The 22,515-nt window shown below is 45.9% G+C and overlaps 6 protein-coding genes across 6 annotated transcripts; 4 read left to right on the forward strand and 2 right to left on the reverse strand. All coding sequences in view use genetic code 12, as the record gives it.

Moving 5' to 3' along the window:
* Window positions 1–1,986: 1,986 nt before the first annotated feature.
* On the forward strand, window positions 1,987–8,625 carry ACC1 (acetyl-CoA carboxylase; the record flags this gene model as incomplete). The annotated part of the gene is made up of 1 exon (XM_025484936.1): window positions 1,987–8,625. One exon carries the CDS (start codon window positions 1,987–1,989, stop codon window positions 8,623–8,625), a length of 6,639 nt encoding a protein of 2,212 aa, XP_025339867.1.
* Window positions 8,626–8,747: 122 nt separating this feature from the next.
* GSL2 (Gsl2p) lies at window positions 8,748–16,085 on the forward strand (the record flags this gene model as incomplete). Its single annotated transcript, XM_025484937.1, has 3 exons — window positions 8,748–9,978; window positions 11,210–15,992; window positions 16,019–16,085. The coding sequence occupies 3 exons, from the start codon at window positions 8,748–8,750 to the stop codon at window positions 16,083–16,085; spliced, it is 6,081 nt and encodes a 2,026-aa protein (XP_025339868.1).
* Window positions 16,086–16,392: 307 nt separating this feature from the next.
* Window positions 16,393–17,420, reverse strand: CXQ85_001221 (uncharacterized protein; the record flags this gene model as incomplete). The annotated part of the gene is made up of 2 exons (XM_025484938.1): window positions 16,393–16,473; window positions 16,503–17,420. 2 exons carry the CDS (start codon window positions 17,418–17,420, stop codon window positions 16,393–16,395), a joined length of 999 nt encoding a protein of 332 aa, XP_025339869.1.
* A 94-nt stretch (window positions 17,421–17,514) lies between these two features.
* On the forward strand, window positions 17,515–18,300 carry CXQ85_001222 (uncharacterized protein; the record flags this gene model as incomplete). Its single annotated transcript, XM_025484939.1, has 1 exon — window positions 17,515–18,300. One exon carries the CDS (start codon window positions 17,515–17,517, stop codon window positions 18,298–18,300), a length of 786 nt encoding a protein of 261 aa, XP_025339870.1.
* Window positions 18,301–18,425: 125 nt separating this feature from the next.
* CXQ85_001223 (uncharacterized protein) lies at window positions 18,426–18,824 on the reverse strand (the record flags this gene model as incomplete). Its single annotated transcript, XM_025484940.1, has 1 exon — window positions 18,426–18,824. One exon carries the CDS (start codon window positions 18,822–18,824, stop codon window positions 18,426–18,428), a length of 399 nt encoding a protein of 132 aa, XP_025339871.1.
* A 459-nt stretch (window positions 18,825–19,283) lies between these two features.
* On the forward strand, window positions 19,284–21,983 carry PWP2 (snoRNA-binding rRNA-processing protein; the record flags this gene model as incomplete). Its single annotated transcript, XM_025484941.1, has 1 exon — window positions 19,284–21,983. The coding sequence occupies one exon, from the start codon at window positions 19,284–19,286 to the stop codon at window positions 21,981–21,983; it is 2,700 nt and encodes an 899-aa protein (XP_025339872.1).
* Window positions 21,984–22,515: the final 532 nt, after the last annotated feature.

The raw sequence follows: 22,515 nt of genomic DNA on the forward strand, positions 1-22,515 counted from the left end.
GCAGCCTCTTTGGTTTATCTCCTCTATCTCCTATCTCCCATCCCAATCACAAGCCTACAAACGTCCAACTCCCAGATCTCCCTAGAAGAAGCCTCTAAAACGAGAGACAAACATCTAAATCATCATTTCTAGCGCCCGTCTATCTTTACGCTCAAGTTTGTTTATCAACCTACCAACGTGGTGCTCTAATTCACCTAAATCGATCACCATACTAAGCCATCTCTAAAGCCCCTATACTAAACTCTAAACAGTTAGTTCTTCACGTCTTGATCTTAAGATTCACTTTAAACCGAAACCTGGCCACTTACCATTTACTCTTCTTCCACTTACTCTTCTTACACTTACTCTTCTTACACTTCTTCTACTTCTTCTGCTTCCTCTCTTCTACAAGCTCCATTCTCGATCCCTTCCCCTACCACCATCCCTCCCCTTCTCCCACCCCTTTCCTTGATCGCCCGAACGATCGACCGCCTACACCACCACCATTCCAAGCCCAGTCCCACAAAACCATCCAAACCCAACTCTTCCCTAAACAACCACTCTTCCATCTACCAGACGCAGCCACTCTGACGTCAACAAGTCCTCACCAGCCAACCCCAAAAACCATCATTTCCAGAAACCAACCAATACTTATAAGAAATAAACCAGGTCTTCTTCTTCTACTAAAACCAACTAAAGCCTAAATCCATCCACCTGAAACAACCTTATACCCTTTTGGTGACTTTTTGGGTTCGAGTGGCTGCGAAAAAAACCACCGAAAAAGCGTAAATAACGGCCCGTAGCGTGTGGTCACTGGAGGTGCGTCGTTGGGTCTCCAGAGCCCAAAAGGGAGGGAAGGGTCAGAAAGGGGCGGAATTTCCGCTTAACTATAGAAGTTGAAAATGAAAAAAGAAAAAAGAAGACTTTCAGTTTTTGACTTTCCAAAATAACCAACAAAAAAGAACCAGTTTTTCTAAAACTTCACCCACGTTTGCTTTTTGGATTCGCCAGTTTGCAGCCAAAAAAAATGCGCAGCGAAGAAAAACAGGGCCCGTTTTGAGCAAAAAGCGACCACAAAAACTCCGACCGTACCGAGGAAGAATCGACCACGAAGCAAGCAAAAAGAGGAAGAGAGGGTTGGAAATTCGGCGGCGGGTTTTGCCTTTGTATTTTGACGTGGTGGAACGAGGCCAAAACCCGTACACCACATACAAAAAACACCAACAACCCACCAAACATCTTCTCCTTCTCTTCAATCCACTTTTCGCAGCCAAACTTGACTTTTTTCCTGCGCCCAACTTTTCTATGTTGTTGGGGTGGAAAAAAAGATTTAGGTAGTATACTATATACAGTACCACGCCAAAACAGAACCCCAGGCATTTAAATAAAAGCCAGAAACTACCCCTTTTACGTTTTTCGCTATAAAAAAAAAGGCAGCGTCTGTAAGAGACACCAAATTACCAAGAAATGTATGTGAATTCGTTTTCCAGAGGAATTGTGGCTTTACACGAGATATCGTTCGGGTTCAACGGTTTTGGGTCAAAGTGATGGGGTCGGTCCAGCTGGATGAGACACCGAGTTGAAAAATGGCCAAAAGAGCGAAGGAGCAGGGAAACGGGGAAAACAGTGGGAGACCTCGAACTATAAAAGGACCAGGATTTCCAATCTTTTTGTTCTATTGGGTCGCTTTTTCCCAATTCTCTGTCCTCTGTCTCTGCCAGGCTTCCTCGGCGCCTCGGAGTTTCGCGCCAGCCATCCATCTACACTTTTCTCAACACTCTTTGGAAACTCAACAACACTACCAAAAGGTCAACAAAACCCAACGTTTAGACATTCCTCTGGGTCTTCCGCTGCATGCGCACAGGCCTGTTCCGCTTTACTAACTATAGATTATTCTCCCCTGCCGCCAGACGCTTTTCCAGCAGATTCTTCCTTGTACATACCCACTTGGCCCAGCGCCAGCATTATTCCACTACTTCCATCTTTAACCGTTTTTACAACTACATAATGTCGCCTTCCACGGCTCTTAGCAAGGTTCCGCCGAGTTTCTTTGGCTTGAACTCCGTGGACCGTGCCGAACCAGGCCCGGTCACCGAGTTTGTCAAGGCCCACCAGGGCCACACGGTCATTTCCAAAGTTTTAATCGCCAATAACGGTATTGCCGCCGTGAAAGAGATCAGGTCCGTTCGTAAATGGGCCTACGAGACGTTTGGCGATGAACGTGCCGTTCAATTCGTCGCCATGGCCACGCCTGAAGATTTGGCTGCCAACGCTGAGTATATCCGTATGGCCGACCAGTGTGTGGAGGTGCCTGGCGGCACCAACAACAATAACTACGCCAATGTCGAGTTGATTGTGGAGATTGCCGAACGTACGAATGTCCATGCTGTTTGGGCTGGATGGGGCCATGCTTCTGAAAACCCGATTTTGCCGGAGATGTTGGCTGCTTCGCCTAAGAAGATCGTGTTTATTGGTCCTCCTGGCTCTGCTATGCGTTCTTTGGGTGATAAAATTTCTTCCACAATCGTTGCACAGCACGCTGACGTGCCTTGTATTCCTTGGTCGGGTACTGGCGTGTCTGACGTTCAGATCGATAAAGAGACGAATCTTGTGTCTGTTTCTGATGAAGTCTACTCCCAGGGTTGTTGCACAGGCCCTGAAGACGGTTTAGTTAAGGCCCGTAAGATCGGTTTCCCTGTCATGATTAAGGCTTCCGAAGGTGGTGGTGGTAAAGGTATCCGTAAGGTCGATAACGAAGACGACTTTGTTTCCTTGTACCAGCAAGCAGCCAATGAGATTCCTGGCTCTCCTATATTTATCATGAAGTTGGCTGGCTCTGCTAGACACTTGGAGGTGCAATTGTTGGCTGATCAGTACGGAACCAACATTTCCCTTTTTGGCCGTGATTGTTCGGTCCAGAGACGTCACCAGAAGATTATCGAAGAAGCTCCAGTCACGATCGCCAACCAAGAGACTTTCCGCAGCATGGAGAACGCTGCTGTCAGATTGGGTAAGCTTGTGGGTTACGTTTCTGCCGGTACTGTTGAGTACTTGTACTCCCACGCTGACGACAAGTTCTACTTTTTGGAATTGAACCCAAGATTGCAGGTCGAGCATCCTACTACTGAGATGGTTACTGGTGTTAACTTGCCTGCTGCTCAGCTTCAGATCGCTATGGGTATTCCTATGCACAGAATCAGAGATATCAGAACGTTGTACGGTGCCGACCCTCATACTTCATCTGAAATTGATTTCGAGTTCAAGTCTGAGTCCGCCTTGACCACCCAGCGCAGACCTAAGCCAAAGGGCCACTGTACCGCTTGTCGTATCACTTCTGAAGATCCAGGTGAGGGTTTCAAGCCTTCCGGTGGTAACTTGCATGAATTGAACTTCCGTTCTTCCTCCAACGTTTGGGGTTACTTTTCCGTCAGCAACCAGTCTTCGATTCATTCCTTTTCTGATTCCCAGTTCGGTCATATTTTCGCTTTTGGTGAGAACCGTCAAGCTTCCCGTAAACACATGGTTGTCGCTCTTAAAGAATTGTCTATTCGTGGTGACTTCAGAACCACCGTGGAGTACTTAATCAAGTTGTTGGAGACCCCAGACTTCGAGGACAACACCATCACCACCGGTTGGTTGGACGAGTTGATCTCCAAGAAGTTGACTGCCGAGAGACCAGACCCTATTCTCGCCGTTTTGTGTGGTGCCGCTACCAAGGCCTTCATTGCCTCGAGAGAAGACAGAACAGAATACACCACCTCTTTGGAGAAGGGTCAGGTTCCTAACAAGTCTTTGTTGAGAACTATCTTCCCTATTGAGTTCATCTATGAGGGCCACAAGTACAAGTTCACCGCTACTATGTCTTCCGAAGATTCGTTCACGCTTTTCTTGAACGGTACTAGAGCTGTTGTCGGTGTTCGTTCGCTTTCTGACGGTGGTTTGTTGTGTTCTATTGACGGCCAGTCTCACTCCATCTACTGGAAGGAGGAGCCTTCTGCTACCAGATTGTCTGTTGACGGTAAGACCTGTTTGTTGGAAGCCGAGAACGACCCTACTCAGTTGAGAACTCCTTCTCCAGGTAAGTTGGTCAAGTACACCGTTGAGTCTGGTGAGCACGTCCTGGCTGGTCAGCCTTACGCTGAGGTTGAGGTTATGAAGATGTGTATGCCTTTGATTGCTCAGGAGAATGGTGTCGTTCAGACCATCAAGCAGCCTGGTTCTACTGTTAACGCTGGTGATATCTTGGCTATTTTGGCTTTGGACGATCCATCTAAGGTCAAGCACGCTTTGCCATACGAAGGTACTTTGCCAGACATTGGTGAGCCAAGCATCCAAGGTACTCGTCCAGTACATAAGTTCAAGAAGTACTCCTCCATCTTGAGAAACATTTTGGCCGGTTACGATAACCAGGTTATCATGAACTCCACATTGAAGAACTTGATTGAGATTTTGCGTGACAGGGAATTGCCTTACTCTGAATGGGCCATGCATTGTTCTGCCTTGCACTCCAGATTGCCTCCTAAGTTGGACGAAGCCATGACTGCTCTTTTTGAAAGATCTCACTCCAGAGGTGCCGAGTTCCCAGCCAAGAACCTTTTGAAGCTTATGAACAAGGCTGAGAAGGAAAGTGGTGATTCTCTCTTTGCATCTGTTGTTGCTCCTTTGGTTGAAGTCGCCACCAGCTACTCCGGTGGCTTGATTGAGCACGAGTACAGCTTCATTGCTGATTTGATCAATGAGTACCACACTGTCGAGTCGTTCTTCTCTGGCTCTAGCCACCGTGAAGAGGATGTCATTTTGCAACTCAGAGACGAGAACAAGTCTGACTTGAGCAAGGTTCTGACTTACGCTCTTTCCCACTCGCGTGTTTCCGCTAAGAACAACTTGATCTTGGCTATCCTTGATGCTTACCAGCCAATCTTGCAGCAATCTGCTACTATTGCTACTCCTATCAGAGAGTCTTTGAGAAAGATTGTCGAACTTGAGTCTCGTGGTACTGCTAAGGTCGCTTTGAAGGCCAGAGAGATCTTGATCCAGTGCTCTTTGCCTTCCATCAAGGAGAGATCCGACCAGTTGGAACACATTTTGAGATCTTCTGTTTTGCAGACTTCCTACGGTGAGGTTTATGCCAAGTACAGATCTCCTGCTCTTGATGTGATCCGTGAAGTTGTTGACTCCAAGCACACTGTCTTTGATGTTTTGCTCCAATTCTTGGTCAACACAGATGAATGGGTTGCTATGGCTGCCGCTGAAGTTTACGTGCGTCGTTCTTACATCGCCTACTCTTTGGGCCCAATCACGTACAACTTCCATGAGCAGGAGAAATTGCCAATCATCCAGTGGGCCTTCCAGTTGCCTTCTCTCTCTTCTCATGCTGCTTCTTACGCTAGCTTCAAGAAGGATGACTCCAGCTCTATGGGCAGAGCTGCCTCTGTTTCCGACTTGTCTTTTGTCGTTGACAACAAGAAGGAAGGTAAGGTCAGAACCGGTGTTTTGGTTCCGGTGAAGCACATTGACGATATGGATGACATGCTCCTTGCTGGTCTTGACAAGATCGAGCCTGCTGATGCTATCTCCTTCCAGGCTGGTGCTCAACCTGAGTACATGAACGTCGTGAACGTTGCAGTTACCAACATTGACGGTTACGAAACCGAGGAGGAAGTTTTGGAGAAGGTCCACGAGACTATCGAAGATAACAGAGAGGAGTTGAAGGCTGCTGCCGTTCGTCGTATTACCTTCGTCTTTGGTAACAAGGTCGGTACTTACCCTAAGTACTACACTTTCACTGCTCCTGACTACATCGAGAACAAGGTCATCAGACACATTGAGCCTGCTTTGGCCTTCCAGTTGGAGTTGGGAAGAATGGAGAACTTCGACATTAAGCCAATCTTCACCGACAACAGAAACCTTCACGTTTACGAAGCTGTTGGTAAGAACTCTCCTTCCGATAAGAGATTCTTCACTCGTGGTATCATCAGAACTGGCGTTATCAGCGAGGACATTTCCATCAGTGAGTACTTGATCGCCGAGTCCAACAGATTGATGTCTGATATTTTGGATGCTTTGGAGGTTATCGACACTTCCAACTCTGACTTGAACCACATCTTCATCAACTTCTCTGCCGTTTTCAACGTTACCCCTGAAGATGTCGAGGCTGCCTTTGGCTCCTTCTTGGAGAGATTCGGTAGAAGATTGTGGAGATTGAGAGTCACTTGTGCTGAAATCAGAATCTCCTGTGTTGACCCAGCTTCTGGCCAGCCTTTCCCATTGAGAGCTATCATCAACAACGTCTCTGGTTACGTCGTCAAGTCTGAGTTGTACATGGAGATCAAGAACCAGAAGGGCGAGTGGGTGTTCAAGTCCATGGGCAACCCAGGCTCTATGCACATGAGATCCATCAACACTCCATACCCAGCCAAGGAGTCCTTGCAGCCTAAGCGTTACAAGGCCCACAACATGGGTACGACTTACGTCTACGATTTCCCAGAGTTGTTCCGTCAAGCCACTATCTCTCAGTGGAAGAAGCACGTCAAGGATGCTAAGATTCCAAGAGACTTCTTCACTTCTGAAGAGTTGATCAACGACGACAACGGTGGTTTGACTGCTGTTGAGAGAGACCCAGGCTCGAGCAAGATCGGTATGGTTGGTTTCAAGGTCAACGTTAAGACCCCAGAGTACCCACACGGACGTCAATTCGTCATTGTTGCCAACGATATTACTCACAAGATCGGTTCTTTCGGTCCTGAGGAAGATGAGTTCTTCAACAAGTGTACTGAGTTGGCACGTTCTTTGGGTATCCCAAGAATCTACCTTTCTGCCAACTCTGGTGCCAGAATTGGTGTTGCCGAGGAGTTGCTTCCATACTACAAGGTTGCCTGGAACGAAGAGGGCAAGCCAGAGAAGGGTTTCAAGTACTTGTACTTGACTGCTGAAGACAAGGCTGCTCTTGAAGAGAAGGGTAACGCTGCTTCTGTCAACACTGAGAGAGTCGTTGAAAAGGGTGAAGAGCGTTATGTCATCAAGACCATTGTTGGTGCTGAGAACGGTTTGGGTGTCGAGTGTCTTAAGGGCTCTGGTTTGATCGCCGGTGCCACTTCCAAGGCTTACAAGGATATCTTCACTATTACCTTGGTGACATGCAGATCTGTCGGTATTGGTGCTTATTTGGTCAGATTGGGCCAGCGTGCTATCCAGGTCGAGGGCCAGCCTATCATTTTGACTGGTGCTCCTGCTATCAACAAGTTGTTGGGTAGAGAAGTGTACTCGTCCAACTTGCAACTTGGTGGTACCCAGATCATGTACAGAAACGGTGTTTCCCACTTGACTGCTTCTGATGACTTGGCTGGTGTGGAGAAGATCATGGAATGGATGTCTTATATTCCAGCCAAGAGAAACACTCCAGTTCCAATCTTGAACAGCACTGACCCATGGGACAGAGATGTTGAATTCGCCCCAGCCCAAAAGGTGCCTTATGACGTGAGACACATGATCTCTGGACGTCAGAACGACGACGGCGAGTTTGAAGCCGGTTTGTTCGATAAGGACTCTTTCCAGGAGACTTTGTCTGGATGGGCCAGAGGTGTTGTTGTCGGTAGAGCTCGTCTTGGTGGTATCCCAATTGGTGTTATTGGTGTGGAGACCAGAACTGTTGATAACTTGGTTCCTGCTGATCCAGCCAACCCTGATTCTACCGAGATGATGTTCCAGGAAGCTGGTCAGGTGTGGTATCCAAACTCTGCTTTCAAGACTGCCCAGGCCATTAACGACTTCAACCACGGTGAGCAGTTGCCATTGATGATCTTGGCCAACTGGAGAGGTTTCTCTGGTGGTCAGCGTGATATGTTCAACGAGGTTCTCAAGTACGGTTCTTACATTGTTGACGCTTTGGTTGACTTCAAGCAGCCAATCTTCACCTACATTCCTCCACACGGTGAGTTGAGAGGTGGTTCTTGGGTCGTTGTGGATCCAACCATCAACGCTGACATGATGGAAATGTACGCCGATGTTGATTCCAGAGCCGGTGTTTTGGAGCCTGAAGGTATGGTTGGTATCAAGTACAGAAGAGACAAGTTGTTGGCCACCATGGAGAGATTGGACCCTGAGTACCGCGAGTTGAAGACCAAGCTCAACAGCAAGCTCGAGGCTGATGAACACGCCAAGGTTGCCGCCAAGTTGAGTGCTCGTGAGAAGGTGTTGTTGCCTATCTACGCCCAGATTTCCGTCCAGTTCGCCGACTTGCACGACAGATCAGGAAGAATGTTGGCCAAGGGTGTTATCAGAAAAGAGATTGAATGGGTCGATGCTAGAAGATTCTTCTTCTGGCGTTTGCGCAGAAGATTGAACGAAGAGTACTTGTTGAAGATGATTGGCGAGTCGATCAAGAACGGCTCCCGTTTGGAGAAGGTGGCTCGTTTGAAGAGTTGGATGCCTACTGTTGACTTCGAAGACGACGAGGCCGTCAGCACGTTCATCGAGACCAACCACAGCAAGTTGCAAAAGAGAATTGACGAGTTGAAGAGCGAACAGAACCGCCACGACTTACATAAACTCTTTAGAAAGGATGGTGGTGCCGCCAGCGCCGCCATCAAGGATTTCTTGAGCGCCATGTCGGACTCCGACAGACAGGCGTTGCTCAGAAACCTTTAAGTTTATTCCTTATGACATAGATATAATATAATTAATACGAACAGCCCGGTGTAAGGTTTCGCATATTGCTATGTCTATACCTTTTCGCAGCCATTTGCAACCACCACAAGTCACCACCAGCAATGAGGTTCCCCCAGATTCTAGTGTCCTGGTTTCTAGCTACCCTTGTTGCCGCTTCGAATCGGCATCTTGTGGTGCTTAAAGCGTCCGAAACGATCGACTCGTTCATGAAATACGACCTTTCCATTCCCAGGGCTCATAGAGCAAGAGACTTCATTGGCAGGCAGTTTAAAATCGGCAATTTGCATGGTTTTGTGGGTAATTTCCTGTCGTCGGTGCTTGAGAGGCTCCAGCGGTGCCCTATGGTTGCTGAAGTTACTCCAGATATCGAGGTTCGGGCATTTGATGTGGTTGAACAGCAAAACCCTCCAACCCACTTATCCCACCTTTCTAGTAAAGATAAACGGCTTACGACTTATAGCCAGCAGCCGTATTATTACGACGACGAGGAAAGTGGCCAGAATGTGAACGTTTATATTATTGATCTGGGGATATCGCTTAAACATAGCGAGTTTGAAGGAAGAGCTGTTTTTGGTAAGGATTTCACCAACGAAGGCAGTGGAGATACCAATGGGCATGGAACCCATGTAGCTGGTATTGTGGGATCACGTACATACGGCGTGGCAAAGAAAGTGAAGCTTTTCGAAGTGAAAACTCTAGATAAAGAGGGCCAAGGTTCACTTAGTGGAATCCTAGGAGCCATGGAGTTTGTGGTTGCCCATCGCCAGAAATCCAGGGTGGCTGGAGTCGTGAACCTTTCCCTTGGCGCTATCAAGAATAGTCTTCTTAATCGGGCTGTGGACGCTGCTGCTGCTACTGGGTTAGTGGTGGTAGTAGCAGCTGGAAATACCAATGAAGACGCTTGCAGAACCTCGCCAGCCAGTGCTCGTGGTGCCATTACCGTTGGAGCCATGGACGAGTCTACAATGGCCATGGCAGACTTTCTGAACTGGGGCCCTTGTGTGGATATCTATGCTTCTGGCGTGGAAGTGTCTTCTGTGGATCCAGAAAGCAACGAGCCACAGATTCTTACTGGTACGTCTATGGCTGCACCGGCTGTAGCTGGAATGGCAGCTAATTTGTTATCTAGTGGTCTTTCGCCAGCCGAAATACGTCAAGAGCTTCTGCTGTTGGCAGTATCTGCCATGATTCCTCGTCTGTTAAAGGGTGGGTACAATAGAGTGTTGTATAATGGCCTTGATCCAGCAGAGAGTGAAAGTGATGAAGGTGAAGAGAGTTGGGAAAGTGATACTGATGACGAGGAGGAGGAAGATGAAAGTCGGTTCTGGAGAGGTCCCAGGCGCTGGTGGTGGGGCCGTGGACCACACAAGTCTGAAGCCAGCGGAGAGGATAAGGAGAGGAAAGGTGATGGAGCGTAGGTGGTGGTTTAGGTTATAGAGGAATAGAAGGGGCTGATTTGGAGGGCAGTAGAGGTTGGCAGGGAAGCAGTATCTTTAGAAGACCCATCTTATCATGACTGTTTGGGCATGGAAAAGCATCATCTTGTTGGTTAAGTGAAAAGGGTACTTGACATAATTTGCATTATAATAATGCCCAACTATTTTGGCCACATACTTAAATACATTGTAGCCCTTGATGAAGCTATCTAAAGCTGTTAGGTCAATCTGTAGCACGTACAGAACCATTAGGTTGTCCTCTGGCCAGGTCATTAGTCTTTGATGTAACACTTGCAAGGCTCTGGAGTGAATACAAATGTTAGAAAGCCATCAAAAGTAACCTGCTTTGGTTTAACACATGCCAGTGAGGTGGAGCGTGGGAAGCCTTGGTACTGGAAAGGGCCCCTATACTTATGCTAAGTATGCCCCGTTAACCTCAGTAAGTCTATAAACAACGACATCCAAGAATCCAAATAAAGGTGGAAGATACCACTAAAGGTATTTGGTATCCAATCACGGCATTCCAATCTTCTTTGTAGACATCTGGTTGTCCTTTTACGTTCCCTATTTCGGTTTGCAGCCATTCCAGTGAGGCCAGGGAAGGAGGACAAGAACCACATCCAAAATACACTTATGCTCGACTTAACCATCTATTTTGAATAATTTTCCATTAAAGATGTCTATGTTAACTTATAATCATACTTTATTTACCAAATTTCAAATTTCAGTATCTTCCATGATTCCACACTAAACACTCCATTTCTCACCATTCCAGTGAAATTACAGATCCAATGAAAATCCACAAAAAACCGAAAAAAATGAAAATACCCAAAATTAAACATAAACGACATTTCCAATTGAACAAACAAATCCCCCTTCCTCCTTCTTCCCCTACTCGCCCACTTCTTCGTTTCCCTGAACACCTCCTTCGTAATCTCGCCGTGCGGCTGAACCTGACAACTATATAAGGACGGCCAATTCCCACTTTTTCTCTTCTTCTTCTTTTTTCTTCTCCCTAACATTTCTTCATGGCAGGCAGGAAAAGAACCCAGAAAAAGAAAAACCCGTCGCCTAGTATGACCCACCTTTACCTCGTAGACTCTCCACTCTCGTTTCTAACAATCCAGGTCCTCTAGACGTGTCGCCAGGACATGATCCAGGAGCTGAGGGCAACCCGAAAAGTGGCGCCATGACGGCTCCACAAACAGCTGCCCCTTTTTCAGCTTTTCGAACTCCTTATCTTAATTCTAGTCACTGGGCTGGTGTTGAGGGTATGGGCCATGGCCCTGACCGTTTTTTTCGTGTTTATGGTGATGATAAGCTGTCGGCAAAGACAGACAACCTTCACGGTGGCGAGGCTACGGAACCTGGGGATCCATACCCAGCTTGGGCTCCCAGCGACCAGGTTCCTGTTTCTCGCAACAAGATTGGCGCCATCATCAGCCACTTGACTCAGGTGTTTGGATTCCAGGAGGATAACTCTAAGAACATATACCACTACTTAATGCGGATGCTTGACTCTAGAGCCTCTAGAATGGGGCCTTATAATGCCTTGCGTACGCTTCACGGTGATTATATTGGTGGACCCAACGCTAACTTCCGTAAATGGTACTTTGCCGCTCAAATGGATATCGACGACACTGACGGCTGGGCTAATGTTAAGAAGAACGGTACCATCCGGAGAAGCAAGGAAAAAGTCGCTACTTACGAAATTGCAGTTGAGCAGTGGTACAAGAATATGCTGCGTTTCTCTCCCATCGATTACGTTACCCAGATTTCGCTTTACTTGTTGTGTTGGGGCGAGGCAAATAACGTTCGCTTCATGCCTGAATGTCTTTGCTTTTTATTCAAATGCTGCAACGACTACTTCTATAGTCTTGACGATGTGACTGAGCATGTGGCTGAGGTTCCCTTTTTAGATCTCATCATCACGCCCATTTACAATACTTATAGAGCACAGTGTTATGATGTCAAGAATAATAGAATGTCAAGAAGCGATAAAGACCATTCTTCAATTATTGGGTATGATGATATGAATCAATTATTCTGGCATCGTGAAGGTATTGAACGAATTACATTGAGCGACCTGACTCCATTAATGTACTTGCACCGCCAGGCCCGTTACCGTCTACTTGGTGAGATAGATTGGAGTAAGGTATTCTATAAGACTTACTATGAAACTCGTTCTTGGCTCCATATCTTCACCGACTTTGATAGAGTTTTACTTATTCACTTTTGCGTGTTCTGGTACTACACCTCGTTCAACTCGAAACCTCTTTACACGTACAACTACTCTATCACCAGGGAAGAGAAGCCTCCTCCTCAAACGACTCTCACGGTGATGGCTTTAGCAGGAAGTTGGGCTTGTCTTATTTCGTTCGTTAGTGTTTTGCTCGAGTTGTCTTTTGTTCCTCGCAAATGGCCAGGCGCTCGTCCCGCTGGAAGACGTATAGTCTGGCTCGTGGTACTATTTATCATTAATACAGCTCCCACAGTTGCCTTGTTTTTCACATCCAGACTCAAGACAAGAAACACGTTGCTGATCGTCATCACATCACTTCAATTGGTCTTTTCTGTTGGAGTTGTTCTTTATCTAGTATTCAAGACCCATGCTAATCAGTTCGGAGCAAAACCCAACGGACGTGTTGCCCAAGCTTCAGAACTCTTCACGTCAAATTTCTACAAGCTAAAAGATTCTGATAAGTTAGCATCGTATGGATTGTGGGTGAGCGTCTTCACTTCAAAGTTTGTTGAATCCTACTTCTATTTGACGCTTTCCCTTAAAGATCCCCTTCGAGAGCTTTTCATAATGCGGGTTAACAGATGTGCTGGTGACGAATGGCTCGGGTCATGGCTATGCAATTTTCAACCACGAATCATTTTGATATTGATTGTTGTTCTTGACTTCATTCTTTTTTTCTTGGATACCTACTTGTGGTATGTCATTTGGAATACCGTTATCTCAGTTCTTCGTTCGTTTTACATCGGTGCTTCTATCTGGACCCCATGGAGAAATATCTTTTCACGACTTCCAAAAAGAATAGCGTCAAAGATCTTGGTGACTAACAATAATAACAGCAAACATAGCCAAAAGATCCAAGTTTCCAAGATTTGGAATTCCATTATCATCGCTATGTATAGGGAACACTTCTTGTCTATCGAACAGGTCCATCGTCTCCTCTACGAGATATCTTACTCCGAAGATAGCGGTAACACAATAATCATTCGGGAGCCTACATTTTTTGTTTCACAAGAAGACGATTCCCTCAGAAGCTCGCTATTCCAAGACAAGTCAGAAGCACAGCGAAGGATAACGTTCTTCGCTCAATCTTTGTCAACGCCTATGCCCGATATCAGAGAGGTTCGTGCAATGCCATCTTTTACAGTTCTAATCCCCCATTATACCGAGAAGATTATCTTACTGTTAAAGGAGATCATCAAGGAAGAGGACAGGTTCTCTCATGTTACAATGTTGGAGTATCTTAAGCAATTACACGCTTCTGAATGGGCAAACTTCGTTTGGGACACCAAACAAATGGCTGAAGAAGACGAATCCCAGGAGTCACTGTTGTCTTTAAGTCTTTCCGAAAAACATGATGATTTGCCTTACTTCTCAGTTGGTTTTAAAACAGCTACCCCCGAATACGTCACAAGAACGAGAATCTGGGCATCCTTGAGATCACAGACTCTCTATAGAACAGTATCCGGGTTTATGAATTACACACGAGCTCTTAAGCTTTTATCTGACTTGGAAATAAGCAAAGATCATTGCGCTGAATCCACCGACGAAGTGAAATTGAGAATGATAAATGACATGGCTACCCGGAAGTTTCGTATCATAGCTTCCATGCAGCGGTATAAGAAGTTTACTGCCGATGAAAAAGAAAGCACGGAATACTTAATGAGGGCATATCCTGAACTACAGATTGCTTATATTGACGAAGATCACGACGAGGAGAGCGGCGCTATTACTTACTATTCGGCTTTAGTTGACGGTACATGTCCTGTCCTGGAAAATGGAGACAGGATACCAGTCTACCGGATTAGACTTTCGGGTAATCCAATATTGGGAGATGGTAAGTCTGACAACCAGAACCATGCTCTAGTCTTTGCCAGAGGTGAGTACATCCAACTTATTGATGCTAACCAGGATAACTACATCGAGGAATGTCTCAAGATACGCAACACATTGGCTGAGTTTGAAGAGCAGCGAATTCCAGATCCTTATAGTAAGGACGCTCGAAGGTCCGTCAGTCAGAATCCTGTTGCAATTGTTGGTCTGAGGGAGTACATTTTTTCTGAAAATATTGGAATTCTTGGTGATGTTGCAGCTGGCAAAGAGCAGACTTTTGGAACCCTTTTCGCTAGAACTTTGTCCCAAATTGGTGGTAAACTTCATTATGGTCATCCTGATTTCCTTAACACAATCTTCATGAGCACTCGTGGAGGTGTTTCCAAGTCACAGAAAGGGTTACATTTAAATGAAGATATCTATGCTGGTATGAACGCAGTTCTCAGAGGTGGCAGGATCAAACACTGTGAGTATATTCAATGCGGAAAGGGAAGAGATCTTGGCTTCAGCTCCATCCTGAACTTTATTACTAAGATCGGAGCCGGTATGGGTGAGCAACTTCTTTCAAGAGAATATTTCTATTTGGGTACTCAGCTTCCACTTGACCGTTTTCTTTCCTTCTACTATGCTCATGCTGGATTCCACCTTAATAACGTCTTTATTGTTCTTTCAATTCAGTTATTCTTACTTGTGGGAATCAACATAGCGGCTTTGGCCAATGACTCGTCTATTTGTGAGTACGACAGACATAAGCCAATAACTGACCCGAGAAGACCGCATAACTGCCTCAACCTTGTCCCAATTATCCGTTGGCTTGAAAGATGCATCTATTCCATTTTTGTTGTCTTCATTATATCTTTTATTCCATTAGGAGTACAAGAAATCACAGAACGTGGATTCTACAAGTGTTTCGCCAGACTTGGTAAACACTTCATCTCGCTTTCGCCCTTGTTCGAAGTCTTCGTTTGCAAGATGTATGCTAAATCAATTATGGGTGATATAGCTGTTGGAGGAGCCCAGTATATTGCAACAGGGAGAGGGTTCGCCACCAAGAGGGAGACTTTCTCCAGCTTATTCACAAGATTTGCCAACGAGTCACTCAATTCTGGAGCATTTTCCCTACTTCTTGTCATATACATTTCAATCTCATGGTGGAAGTTTTCCTTCATCTATTTTTGGATGACCGTGTTTGGTTTGTTGATAAGTCCTTTCCTTTTCAATCCTAACCAATTCTCCAGGGCAGAGTTCTTTCTTGATTACGGCAATTATGTGAAATGGTTATTCAGCGGCAATACTACACCCAAAGACGAGTCATGGGTGAGACACACCAAGATTGCAAGAAGCAGGTTTACTGGATTGAAACTGAAACTTAGGTACGGTAATGACGATGTCAAATTCACAAGTGAGGTGAAACCAAAGAGACTCAACATAATTTTATTGAGCGTGTTACCTGAACTCTTCAGCTTAGCCTTTGTCGGATGTGCTTACTTATTCACGAACTCCCAAGCGGAAGCAAGAAATGCAATTCCTAGCTTAACGCTTTTCCGAATTCTCATCGTATCTGTCGCTCCAATTGTCGTTAACATTGCCATTTTACTCGTGTTCTTCGTGATATCAGTGATATTGGGTCCAATAATAAGCTTCTGTTTCAAAGGGTTCCCTAGCGTGATCGCCGCTGTTGCTCACGTACTTGCCTTCATAAACCAAATGTTCTTCGTGGAGTTGCTTTGGGTGTTACAGAACTTGGATATCCCGCGTACTTTACTTGGAATCGCTTGCATGATACTTCTCCAGAGAATTTTGCTTCGTCTTATCAATGCAATGATGCTCACAAGAGAGTTTAGGCACAGCAAATCTAACCAAGCGTGGTGGTCAGGAAAATGGGTAACGGCAGAATTAGGATGGTTGATGTTTACACAGCCGGTTCGTGAACTCATTTGCAAGATCAGCGAGCTCACTTACTTTACGGTTGATGTCATTGTGGGACATACCATATTCTACATCCAACTTCCTATAGTGTTTTGTCCCTTTGCCAACACATGGCATTCGTTTATGTTGTTGTGGGTGAAGCCCGGTTCGCAAATTCGGCGCCGACTCCTTTCAAAGAAGCAGAAGAGCAGACAAAGGATAGCCGTCTTTTGGAACGCAGTGCTCTTCTTTTTGATTCTTGTGTTCTTCCTTGCCTTAATCTTAGCCCCCATCATCACCAAGAAGGCATTCCATATAGATCTAGGTGACTTACTCCCAGACTTGTTGCAGCAGCTCAGACAGCCTGAAGTACTTAGATTCGGCAGGAAGGGCATGAACAGGATCCACTAACTTAGAAGTTGCTTTACCTTAATCGATACATCGTTGCCATAAGACTTCGCAGCGTCGACAACGTCGTTAATTAGCGAAGAAGATGTAAGCAGAATAACAAGGTCATATCTCTTGAAGTTTCTCATGTACTCGAGCTTGTTGATGATGTGCTGAACTGAAATGTCAGTCTTCTGTTTAAGGAAGTATGATGACGCCTCCAAGAAGAATTCAAAGAAGTCAGAATCCAACCCAGAGTACGAGAACATCTCGTCTAGCTGGAAGTTATCCAACTCAAGCACAACCTTATAGCCCTTATGCTTCCTTTCTGGACTCAATGAACTGAGTGACTTCAAATAATGCATGGTTGGAAGTTCACCAAACGAGACTGGCTTCCCTGGAGAACTATCCTTCTTTGTCTCCTTCTTCGTCTCCTTTCTATTCCCAAAGAGTTCATTTGCTATAGCGTCAACATTTGCTGATGTTGTTTGAGGAACTGTCCTCACAGGCTCTCCACTTATCTTCTGCTTGAACTCTTCAGGCAACTCATCAACCACTTCCACAGGAACCTTTTTTGGTCCTTCGTCAACTGTCTCTGGCTTGGCCTTCTTCGGCTCCAATTGGTCAAGTTCAGAGGCAGCAGCCTGGTTACCTGGATCCATTTCCAACGCTTCGTTAAACGCACGTTTCGCCATGACAACGTTTCCTGAGCCCTTGGCAGTCAATCCTTTCCGGTAAAGAAGCTTAACTTTGATCTTTTCAGCAGGGTTCAAACGCAATCCCACCTCTACGTCATTCGACGCTCTGATCCAGTCTCTCAAGTTGAGATGGCACTGGGCTCGGTTGGAGTAAAGAACAGCGTTCTCCTTATCCAAGGCAATGGCTTTGGAGTAAAGGTCGATGGCTTCCTGGTAACGCTTTTCAACAAACGCCTTATTACCTTGAGCCTTGAAGTCGTCCAGCGTCGGCATGAAGAATACCCAAGACCGTGAAGAGTGCGCAGTACTATCAAGGTTTCTTACTACTACTAGTGCGAGTAGGTATTGTGGATGCAAAAATCGAGATATGCCTTCGCAGGAACAGATTGAGGAAATTGATGCTATCAGGGCAATCTACCCGGAGAGTGTGAAGGAGCTCACGCCTCTGATATTCAATATTACTATTCCTGACCATGAGGACGTCATGGTGCAGATGAGCTTTCCAGATGAGTACCCTGACGAAAGACCGAATATCCTTCAGGTGAACACCACAGACGCCAGGAAGTACTTTGATAATGATTATATTGAGAAGAAGATTATGGAGTTGTTGGCGCAGACGTTTCGGCCTTCGGAAGTTGTGGTTTTTGAGCTCATTGGTGAGATAACTGCCTTCTTGGAGGAGTACCTTGAAGAGCATAAACAACAGATTGAAGAGCTAGCCAGTCAGCGTGAACAGCAGCAACAAAAAGCAAAGGCTTCACCTCAGCCAGCAGCTTCTACTCCAGCGGTTATCTCAAATAGCACTCAGCAAGATATAGATGTGTTTGAAGGATGGACCAGCTCGGATCCTATTCTTGATAGAGGATCTACGTTTATTGCCTATGCAAGGGAAGTTCACTCTGTTGAGGAAGCAAAGCACTACTTCAATCTTCTTACAACAGATCGTAAGATCGCCAAAGCTACACATAACATGAATTCGTGGAGAATCAAAGGTGAAAATGGCGTCACTTTCCAGGACTGTGACGACGATGGAGAAACAGCAGCTGGCAGCAGAATGCTACATCTTCTTACGGTATGTACAACGGGGTATTTTTCATGTTCTATTATACTAACTTACAGATTATGGATGCTTGGAATGTTATCGTGGTGGTGAGTCGGTGGTTTGGAGGAACCCATTTGGGGCCTGATAGGTTCAAACACATCAACTCTGCCACTAGAGATGCAATAGTGAAGGGAGGCTTTGAAACAGGCAAGCTGTCGAAGAAATAAGAAGTTTGGTTACGTCGTCTTTTTCTGCTTCTTGCTCTTCTTCGATGGTTTCCCTGATTGGCCCTCGGCCTTTCTCTTCTTGTCTTTCTTTGACTTACCCAGGATATCTTCAAGGAACTTATCGGCTTCCTTTTTGCTATCTTTCTTTGGTTCTGGTTCTTTCTTTGATGGCTTCTCTTCAACTTCAGGTTCTTGTTCAGCAGCGATTGACGCTATACTGCCGTAACCAACAGTGTTGACTTTGACGGCGCTTTTCATCTTCTGTTGCACCTGTCCACGGTTCGGAAGAAACCATTCAGAAGAGTCCTTGACTTTCTTGTATGTTGCAGGTTGGGCGGGCTCGGTGCCTTTGTTATCGGCACCTTTCATGAACTTCATGTTCAACACATTTTGGGAAAGGCCTGCCATTCTTGGTGGAGTTGGTGTTGATGCGATGCACCGTACTGTTTAGGAATCCATGTTAGTGGAAAGAGAGTCACGTGAGCACATTCGAAATATGCCTTTTCCACCACCAATATCCGTCCCAGGGTCGCCAAAGGGAAGGAGAATTTAAATCCAGCTTTAAGGTTTCCCATGATACTTTTAACGTTTGGTTAGCACCGTTGGTTGGATTGTCAATGTACTGACACCGTTCCAATGAGATGTGCACTATAAACAGCCCATACCGAAGCCATTTTACCAAAACGGTTCAAAACGATACAAAAGCACATTCTATGCCCCAAACCATCCTCCTTTTTTCCTTCGTCTTCCCCCTACTTCTTGCATTTGGTGTGGAGTGGTTGTGATATTCCTGCATTTGTGCTTGGGCCCATCGCTCTCATCGCTGAAAAACGCAGGCATCTCAAAAAAGGTAACCACCATCCAAACATGAAATCCGATTTCAAGCTTTCGAATTTGGTCGGAACGGTTTACAGGGAAGGCAATCTCGTCTTCACCGATGACGGAACCAAACTTATATCTCCTGTTGGCAACAGAGTCTCGTCCTTTGACTTGATCAACAGCAGATCTTTCACCTTCAACTACCAGCATCGCAAGAACATCGCCAGAATTGCATTGAATAAGCAGGGTACGTTGATGATCTCTGTGGACGAGGATGGCAGAGCGATTCTTGTGAACTTTGTTTCTCGTGTTGTTTTGCATCATTTCAACTTTAAGGGAACGGTTAGAGATATCAAGTTCAGTGACGATGGCCACTACTTCGCTGTGGCTGTTGATAGGTTTGTGCAACTATGGAAAACTCCAGATTTCACTGAAGATAGACAGTTTGCTCCGTTTGTCAGACACAGAAACTACGCTGCCCACTATAACGACGTGCTTTCCGTCACTTGGTCGCCAGATCTGCGATTCGTGCTTTCCACTTCCAAGGATCTTTCCGCTAGAGTGTTCTCTGTTGATAGCGAAGATAAAGCAGCTGCATCTGTTCTTCATGGCCACCGTGACTACGTTATCCTGGCTTTCTTCAATTCCACACAAGAGATCATCTACACTGTTTCTAAGGATGGTGCATTGAACCAGTTTGAATATGTCGAGGAAGACGAAAGTGAAAATGATATGGAGGATGAAGAAAATGGCAACAGGCTGGAAGAAAAGGAAGATTCAGGAAGATGGCGCATAACCTCGAAGAACTTCTTCCGTGTTGAAGGTAATGTGCGTTGCGCTGCCTTCCACGCTCCTTCCAACATGTTGGTTGTGGGATTCACCACAGGTGAGTTCCGTCTTTACGATCTTCCAGAGTTCTCTCTCATTCAGCTGTTGTCCATGGGTAAGAACGCAGTTGACACTGTTAGCATCAACAAGAGCGGTGAGTGGTTTGCTTTTGGTTCTTCTAAGGCTGGTCAGCTTCTTGTTTACGAATGGCAGAGTGAGTCTTATATTCTCAAGCAGCAGGGCCACTTTGACGCTATGAACTGTTTGTGTTACTCTCCTGACGGTTCAAGAGTTGTTACTGCTTCTGATGATGGTAAGATCAAAGTGTGGGATATCAACTCTGGTTTCTGTCTTATGACTTTCACTGAACATATTGGCGGTGTCACTGCTGTCAGCTTTGCAAAGAAGGGTCAAGTGATGTTCTCTGCTTCGCTAGACGGTACTGTGAGAGCATGGGATTTGATCAGATTCCGTAACTTCAGAACCTTTACTGCCCCAGAAAGAGTTCAATTTACTAGTTTGGCTGTTGACCCAAGTGGAGAGGTTGTCGTTGCTGGATCTCAAGAAGAGTTTGAAATCTTCGTATGGTCTGTTCAAACAGGTGCTCTTCTAGACTCTTTGGCTGGCCACGAGGGTCCTATTTCTTGTCTTGCATTTGGTGCCGAAGGCTCAGTTTTGGCATCGAGTTCATGGGACAAGACAATCAGAGTCTGGAGTATCTTCAGCAGGACCCAACTTTCAGAACCCATTGAGATGGAGCACGATGTTTTGGCATTGGCCATGAGACCAGACGCCAAGGAAGTGGCTGTCAGTACCCTTAATGGCTACATTCTTACGCATGACGTTGAACTGACAGACCAGACACATTCGCTTGATATCAGAAAAGATGTCTTTGCCGGACGTCACATGAATGACCGTTTTGAGCTGAAGAACAGTTCCAGAGCGAAGAACTTCACCACCATTGCATACTCTTTCGACGGCCAGGCCTTGGTCGCTGGAGGAAACAACAACAGCATTTGTCTTTATGATATTGCCGACGAGGTGTTATTGAAACGTTTCGTTGTGTCTGAGAACATGTCGCTTGATGGAACACTCACCCAGCTTAACAGTTCTAAGATCACTGACGCTGGTACTTCCATTGATGCCGTTGACGTCGCTGGTGAGAACTCAGACAGAGAAGACCGTATTGATACGTCGTTGCCTGGATCTCACCGTGGTGATCCTGGAGCCAGAAACTTGCGTCCACAAGTTCGTGTTACTGGTGTTCAGTTTTCGCCTACTGCTGGCTCTTTCGGTGCTGCTACTACCGAAGGATTACTTGTCTACAGCACAGACCACACTGTTGAATTTGATCCTTTCGATTTAGACATGGATGTTACGTATGCCAATGTTGTGGAGAGCATTGACGAGAAAGAATGGCTCCATGCGCTTATCATGGCATTCCGTTTGAACGAGCACCATTTGATTGAGCGCACGCTTGAGCTGGTTCCCGTCAAGGATATCCGTTTGGTATGCGCTGACTTGCCACATATCTACGTTGGCAGACTCTTAGAGCATCTTGGGCGTAAGATGAATTCTGGCGAAGGAGCACAGCATATTGAGTTTAACCTTATTTGGGTGAAGGCCATTCTTGACAGCCACGGACAGCATATCAGCGCCAAGAAGGCCGAATTCGTGCTGGGCATTCGTCTCGTACAAAGATTTTTGAGCAGAGTTGCCAAAGATGTGGTGAATGTCAGCAAAAAGTCCGGATACCTCTATGGATACTTGAAAGAGAACAAGCAAGAGGAGGAAGAAGCCGAAGATGAGCTTGATATGGACGAAATCAAAGTTGACGAAAGCGAAGGCGAGGAAGAAGAAGATGATGATGACGATATGGAAGAGGAAGAAGAAGAATGGCAAGGGTTCCAAGGAAAGTAACAAAACCCACCCAACTACATAGCATAATAGAGTCGCATAGATACGAGTTAGATATGCGAGAAATACGACGCAAAAACATGCGATGTACAGAGCCGCGTTTTGCAACCATTCCAGGGAATGGAAGGCGAGGGTAGTAAGGATGGAGCTAGGGAGGATGGAGAGAAGGGAAGTGTAGAGGCAGAGAGTACCTGGAAGCCTCGGAAGTGGAAGTTCAAGAAAAGTCTGTTTTGTGGGATGATTTGACGTGCGGGAGGTAAACCGTCGTCTAAGTCCATGTTACATTTTCATGGCCAGGTTGCAACAACGTTCTTGTAATAAATTACGCCACCTGGGCACCATTAGGCAGAAAGCCTTTACTTAGACGAAGTGGGCGTCCGTTCAGGGGCACCTGAAACTGAAACAAGCTTTGGCAGCCAGGACTATCTCTTTTGAGAAACTCTTCATGCAAGTCCCAACAGGGCCCCAGTTACAAAGCGAAGACCAGGGAAGTAAGAGGGAAGAAGAAAAAAGAAGGCAAGGATCGATCAAAAAA

This window comes from Candidozyma haemuli, assembly GCF_002926055.2.
Source record: "Candidozyma haemuli strain B11899 chromosome Unknown B_2014730914, whole genome shotgun sequence".
Classification (NCBI taxonomy): Eukaryota; Fungi; Ascomycota; class Pichiomycetes; order Serinales; family Metschnikowiaceae; genus Candidozyma; species Candidozyma haemuli.